This window comes from Grammomys surdaster, unplaced genomic scaffold (genome assembly GCF_004785775.1).
Source record: "Grammomys surdaster isolate TR1022 unplaced genomic scaffold, NIH_TR_1.0 126158, whole genome shotgun sequence".
In the NCBI taxonomy this organism is placed as follows: domain Eukaryota; kingdom Metazoa; phylum Chordata; class Mammalia; order Rodentia; family Muridae; genus Grammomys; species Grammomys surdaster.
This window is the reverse complement of record NW_021620966.1, coordinates 2,827,084-2,834,891: the sequence shown is the minus strand read 5'-3', so window position 1 is coordinate 2,834,891 and position 7,808 is coordinate 2,827,084. Positions and strand designations below refer to the sequence as shown.

The following is a 7,808-nucleotide window of genomic DNA, read 5'->3' as shown; positions in this document are numbered from 1 at the left end:
TGTGTGTGTGTGTGTGTGTGTGTGTGTGTGTGTGTGTGTGTGTGTGTATGTGTGTCTGTGTGTGTCTGTGTGTGTGTGTGTGTATGTGTGTGTGTGTATGTGTATGTGTCTGTGTGTGTGTGTGTGTCTGTGTGTGTGTGAGTGTTTGATTTCCTCTTTCCCTTCTCTAACCGTTGCAGCCTCTGTAAGTATCTGGATTCACCTGCATCAGCTGCTCTCAACACTGATCCATCATCTGCTGCCTGCCTCAGTTTACCCTCTGGTGCCAAAGCTGTTCTTTGGCATGTTTGGTCTTTTCATAGTATCCCATATTTCCTGGATGTTTTTTATCAGGAATACTTTAGATTTAACTTTTCTTTAACCAATGAATTTATTTCTTCTACTGTATCTTCAACAGAGATTCTTTCTGATGTATTCTGTGGTGATGCTTGTATCTGTAGTTCCTCTTCACACACTCACAGACTTTCTATCTCCAGATTCCCTCAGTTTTTGTTTTCTTTATTTGTTCTATTTTCATTTCCAGGTCTTGAATAGTTTTATTAATTTCCTTCCTTCATTTGTTTGTTTCTTGGCTTTCTTTAAGGGATTTGTTCATTTCCTCCAATTTTTGTTTGTTTTTCCCTTCAATTTCTTTAAGATATTTGCTCATTTTCTCTTTAAGAACTGCTATCATCTTCATGAAGTTCATTTTAAGGTATTTTCTTGTGCTTCACTTTTGTTGAACTATTACTGTAGTCATCCTGATAGCTGGGCTCCGGTGATGACATATTACCTTGGTTATTGTTGACTGCATTCTTATGTTGGCATCTAGGCTTCTGGGTTCAGGATGTTTATAGATCTAGGTGCCGATTTCTAAGTTTGCCTTTGTTGTATGGGTGTTTTGTTCCTTGGTTTCTGTTTCATTTCTAGTCTTCGTGGCCTAGAGTTGAGCAGGGTGTCTCCACCTGAGTTTGGAGGTTGGGTCCTGAGGTAGAGGGGTTGAAAATAAGGTGAAGGAGGGCACTGAGTGAGTAGAGGATGCAGCCTACCTGAACTTCTGGTGGCAGAAGTGGTCTCTTGTTGCATAGGCTATCTGCCTCTTGTTGAGAAGATAGCTTGTCTCTGCCACAGTTGGTAGCTAGGACAAGGAAACAAGCAGGGGGTGGACTAGGGAGAGAGTGGGTGGGCACCAAGAGAGTAAGGGAGTCAGGGAGGTCTTCAGGTGGGTGACCTACCTGGACTTCTGGAAGCAGGCATAGCCTCTGGTAGAGTTGGCAAAATTTTATAAACTAAAAACTACAAATCTTAGTAAAATGTACAGAAATATAGTCTCTATGACTCATAAACCAATATGAAATTCTCTAAATACATAAGAAGGAAGCTGTTTTGTGCTTTTTACATCAGAGAAAATGTAAATAGTCATCATTACAGTACTGTATAAGAAAGATGTGGTGACACCTGTCAAGGAAACAGGAAGGTAATGTTCACTCTCCCTCTTCTTCTCCAAATCTAGTCCCCCAGCTTCATCCCCAGTTCTGTAGCCAACTATCTGCTGTGGCCTCTCCTCCCTCTCTGCCCCAATTCCCAGAGGACTATGCAGATCCTGGCGGTATATCGTGCTTTTCTCTCTACTGTGGTCTCCTTCCGTCCCTGACTCTAGCCCATCGCCATCGCCATTGCTAAGTATCAGTTCACAATACCTGGGAACACATTCAGTGGCCACATCTGGCAGGATCTCATAAGCATTCCCTACCAGGCAAGCCACAGCCACCACACTCTCCTAAGAATGAAAGAAGGTGACAGTAATCAGGGAATGGGGGAGGGAAGGATACTGGGGAGATGCCAGAGTAGTTAAGAACACTCCCTGCTTTTCCAGAGGACTCAGATTCAATTCCCAGCACCCACATAGAAGCTTACCACTATCTGTAACTCCAGCTCAAGGAGTTCTGACACCTTCACACAGATGCATGCAAAATTTCAATTCATGTAAAATAAAAATAAAGAAACCATGGAATGGAACACCCATCCAGCAAAGGCAAGATCAAACATAGTACCTAGAACTGCAGTCATCCCAAACCCAAATTCCTAAGCATCAGCATAAAAACACAATCAGTAATAGGCAAGACAATATGTCTCCACTAGGGCCCAGAAACTCTACTACAGTAGGCACTGAGAAATGCAATATAGATGAATTATAAGACAATGACTTCAAAATAACCTTTTTGAATATGTTAGAGGTCCCTTAAAGGATATGAATATAGCTATTAATGATTTCTATGAAAACACAAACTGTGGAATAAAATGAAGAAAATAGTTCAAGACTTACAAGAAAAAATGGAATAAAGAAAGAAAACACAAACTGAGGGACAACTGGAAAATAAAAATTTACGAATTCAAACAGAAACCTCAGAGGTAAGCCTTACCAATAGAATACAAAGGATAGAAGAGAAATTCTCAGGTATTAAAGACATGATAGAAGAAATAGATACACTAGTCAGTGAAAATGTTAAATCTAAAATCCCTGGCACAGACATCCAAGAGCTCTGAGACACTATGAAAAGACCAAATCTAAGAATTATGGGAATGGAGGAAGGAAAAGAAACACATGTCAAAGGCACAGACAATATTTTCAACAAAATGATACATGAAAATGTCCCTAACCTAAGGAAAGAGGCACCTATCAAGGTACAAGAAGCATACAAAATACCAAACAGATTGGTCCAGAAGGGAAACTCCTGACAGCACCTAATACTGACTGTACAGAACAATGAAAGAATATTAAAAGCTGCAGTGAGGAGCACCGCTGCCACGCCGGCAGTGCAGTGGACTTGAGTAGCAATGTTTGAGTACAGCCACAACTCACAACATTAGGTCAGGCGCTAAAAATTAAAAGAGCAGATAGCGTGTACATTTGTTGCTTTTTCACTCTAAATTCTGAATCTTAATATATAATTTTATATTTCTGATGCCAAAAGATCCACTCAGTCATAGGACATATATGTAAAAAAAGAAAGGAAAACACTTTTTTCCTCTTTTCTAGGACTATCCAACTATGCATAACAACATGATTCTTAACATAGAGTGGGTTGTTTTAGTAGGTACCTATTATAAGATGTAGGTTTTAACAAAACAAATTGTGGTTTCTATGTTTTCACATAAAATACTACCTCCCCTTCCAAAATTAGTAGAATATTATTAAAAGGAAATAATACATTCTTAGCCACTGGGGCTAAAACTATGTAATGATATTTACAATAACAAAAATTAAAGAAAAATAAAAGCAGTAAAATGCAGAATTGCCTTACAGTAGAATGCTTCCAGAAACGAATAATGTCAGTGATATTTTTTGCAGGGTGGAGGAAAAAGAAGTCTCTCCATTCATCCAAGTCTACTGTCATTGACCCATCAGAATCCATGCTGAAATGACATTTTAAATGGTGTTTATTACACTTATAACATCATCAATATTCACATTACTCAAACACTTATGGAGTGTTTGTTATTGAAGCCATTCCTTTGGACTTCATGGATATAACTGTAGTTTCCAGTCCCCCTTTTAAAGAATGAACTATCTTTTAGATCAGTGTCACACTTTAAGAGAAATTGAGATGACGAAAACACACAGACAACTCTTACATATCCCCACACCTATGCCCTCCTGTTGGTTACATCTTACACGATTGTGGTTTATTTGTTACAACTCCTGACTAATGGTTGACACATTATTCATAGCTACATTTTATACTTTACTGGGCCATCCTTCACTTTAAACTAATGTTCTTTTTCTCTTTAGCATCACACTGAGATATGATATTCTGTTCACTTATCATGTCTCTCTAAGGTCCTCCTAACTATAACAGTTTTCAGACTTTTTTTTTTATTTTGAACAATATTGACATTTCCAAAGAGCACTGATGACCAGGGGCTGGGAAGAAAGCCCGGCATGTAAAATGCTTGCCTTGCAACCACAGGGATCTGAGTTTAGTTCCCAGAACCCACGCAAAAACAAGGAGATGAAGACCTGCAGGCCCTCCTGGCTCACTAGCCAGCCAACTTAGCATACTCTGGACATTCTGGCCACTGGGAGACCCCATCTCAACAAAAGAAAGTAAGCAAACAAACAAACCAGTGGGTGGAGCCTGTGGAACAACGCTTGAGTTTGTCCTCTGGACTCCACATATACACGTATACATAAGCACGAGGACACACACACGCACGCACACTGGAGCAGTCATCAGATGTTTGATAGACTGCCCCTCCACTGAAATCTATTACATGTTGCTTCTTTAATCATTTATTTGATGTAATTCTCACAGTTTTGTATTATTTCTTGAAGAGAAAATATTTTAAATTCATGTGCATATCTCTAGTACTGAGCAGTAATTCAGTGTTGAACGACTAAGTCAGTAAACCTGACCTTAGATTTTGTGGGTCTTCTAACATTCTTGTTGCCTTTGACTCTCTTTTCCTTGTTTACAGCTTTCAAATGAACTTTAACATAACTTTTTTTATACATAAACTCCATTTTTTAATACTTAGAGTTCCATTTCGCCATGCAAAACTCAGCATTAACCTCAGCCTTCATACATCCCCAGAGAAGATGGTTCAGTGGGTCAAAGTGCTTGCTGTACAAGTCTAATGACCTGAGTTCAATTCCAGGAACCCATGGCAGAAAGAGAAAACTGATTCCTAAACGTTGTCTTTCACCTTTCACACATAACACATGCACCTGCACACACACACACAACAATAAAAACTAAAATTTCACCTTAAAAATGTCTCTTCATGTCTGGGTAAAAGGTAAAGTGAGTGAAGGAATTTCTAAGAGTATTTTTCTAAATGAAAATTTTGTGAAACAAAATGCATTCTCCTGACAGGCAGCCTAGTACAATTCAAAGCACCAGCAAAATTGAACATCCATGAACTGACAAAATGCAGGACATGAGTGTCTGAAGGCACTATGGATAGAAGCATGACCTGTGTGAAGAGCAACAAATGAGCCAAGCTTCCTTCCATGCTGGAGTCTAGCTGGGAATAGTTTCCAAACAGTAGCATGTGGAAGTGGGAGCCTAAGCAGGGAGCAAAACAGATGTGCAACTCTGGAGAGCAGGGACTCATGGGTAAATTCTGTGTACACGTGGCACCAGTCAAATACTAAGTTACAAAGGGAAAAGATCTTTACCAATTCCACATCCGATAGAGGACTAATATGCAATATATACAAAGGACTCAAGAAATTAGACTCCAGAGAATCAAATATCCCTATTAAAAATGGGATACAGAGCTAAACAAAGAATTCTCAACTGAGGAATACCAAATGGCCAAGAAGCACCTAAAGAAATGTTAAACATCCTTAGTCATCAGGGAAATTTAAATCAAAACAACCCTGAGAATCCACCTCACACCAGTCAGAATGGCTAAGATCAAAAACTCAGGTGATAGTAGATGCTGGCAAGGATGTGGAGAAAGAGGAACACTCCTCCATTGTTGGTGGGATTGCAAGATGCTGCAACCACTCTGGAAATCAATCTGGTGGTTCCTCAGAAAATTGGACATAGCATTACCTGAGGATCCAGCTATACCACTCCTGGGTATACACCCAGAAGATGCTCCAACATATAACAAGGACATATGCTCCACTATGTTCATAGCAGCCTTATTTATAATAGCCAGAAGCTGGAAAGAACCCAGATGTCCTTCAACAGAGGAATGGATACAAAAAATGTGGTACATTTACACAATGGAGTATTACTCAGCTATTAAAAACAATGAATTCAAGAAATTCTTAGGTAAATGGATAGAACTAGAAAATATCATCCTGAGTGAGGTAACCCAATCACAAAAGAACATACATGGTATGCACTCACTGATAATTGGATATTAGCCCAAATGCTTGGAATATCCAAGATACAATTCACAGATCACAAGCTCAAGAAGAAGGAAGACCAACGTGTGGATGCCTCTTTCCTTCTTAGAAAGGGGAACAAAATACTCATGGGAACAAATACAGAGGCAAAGTGTGGAGCAGAGACTGAAGAAAGGGCCATTCAAAGATTGCCCCACCTGGAGATCCATTCCATATACAGTCAACAAAACCAGATACTATTGTGGATGTCAAGAAGTCCATGCTGACAGGAGCCTGATATAGCTATCTCCTGAAAGCCTCTGCCAGAGTCTGACAAATGCAGAGGCAGATACTTGCAGCCAACCACTAGACTGAGCATTGGGTCCCCAACGGTGTCCCCAATGGAGGAGTTAGAGAAAGGACTGAAGGAGCTGAAGGAGTTGGCAACACTATAGGAAGAACAATAATATCAACCAACGAGACCCCCCCCCCCCCAGAGCTCCCAGGTTCTAAACCACCAACCAAGAAATCCACATGGAGGGATCCATGGCTCCAGCTGCATATGCAGCAGAGGATGGCCTTGCCAGGCATCAATGGGAAGAGAGGCCCTTGGTCCTGTGAAGGCTTGATGCCCCAGCATAGGGAAATTTGAGGGTGGGGAGGCAGGAGTGAGTGGCTGGGTGGGGGAACATCCTCATAGAAGCAGGGGAGGGGAGATGGGATGGGGGGGACCAGGAAAGGAGATAACATTTGAAACGTAAATAAAGAAAATATCCAATTAAAAAAGATAAGGATTTACTTCTGAATGAATGCACAGTTTGTATCTCAGCACATCCGGTTTTCTGACACCCCAACAGGCTGTGTTTTCTCCAGTGTGTAGTTTTGGTATCTTTGTCAAAAGTCATGATGGCTGTAGTTGCCTGGTTCATACCTGCGTTCTCTATTCTACTCTGTTGATCTCTCTGTGTGCAAGTACCATGCTGTTTTTATTACTACGGCTCTGTAGTATAATTTGAAATCAGGCAGTGATACCTCCAGCACAGTATTGCCTTGGCTACACAGGGTCTTTTACGCTTCTAGATAAATTTTAAGGGTTTTTTTTGTTTCTATAGATAATAATGTTAGAATTTTGACAATATTGGACTGAATCTGTAGACTGTTTTTTATAAAACACACACACACACATACACACACACAGCTTTAAAAACACATCTTTTTAAAACTGACTTAAGGACTTGAAGGTATGAGTGGTTCAATAACTGTTAATGAAATTTAGTTAGAACCCTTGCACACAGGAAACAGGAAACTCAGCTAGTTTTGTGTAAGTTCTTTTAAGCTTTAAGAAATAGATAACTGTAATGATTGGTATTAATTGTCAAATGAACACCTAAGAGACAAGGCTCCAACCACAGCTTGAGGGACTGTCTACGGTTAGCCTAAGGTTAGGCTCTGTGATTGTCTCTGGGGGGTTATCTTCCCGGTGTCAGTTGAGGTGGGAGGACCCACCCACAGTGTGCCGCATCACTCCTGGGCTGTGTTGTGAGAGTGAAAGGTGAGCTGAGCACTAGCATGCGTGCACTGGTTCATGTGCTCTGCTCTTGACTGTGGATGTGATGTGCCCAAGCGCTTCACGTCCACCGCCACAGCAATGGACTGTCACCGGAATTGTGAGTCAGATAAACCTTTTCTCCCTTAAGTTGCTTTTGTCAAGGTATTTTATCCCAGCAACAGGAGACATCACTAGGATAATAATCCAATTCTATTTTGTGTTTTACAAAGAAGATACATGTAGAGAGGTTAAGGCAGGAGCTCAGGAGACAAGAACTGAAGCAGAGGCCATGGAGAAACACTGCTTACTGGCTTGTTCCCATGGCTTGAACATTGGTTTCTTCTATAACTCAGGACCACCTGCCCAGAGTCAACTCAGGACCACCCGCCCAGGGTCAACTCAGGACCACCCACCCAGGGTCAACTCAGGACCACC

The 7,808-nt window shown here is 40.8% G+C and overlaps 1 protein-coding gene across 1 annotated transcript in view; it reads right to left on the bottom strand.

Annotated features, from left to right (window-relative positions):
• Positions 1–7,808, bottom strand: part of LOC114612323 (calcium-binding mitochondrial carrier protein SCaMC-1-like) — a 45,684-nt gene that overhangs the window by 22,655 nt on the left and 15,221 nt on the right. The window contains 1 exon segment of the mRNA XM_028757281.1: positions 3,285–3,396. Coding sequence (XP_028613114.1) covers positions 3,285–3,396 — 112 coding nt within the window.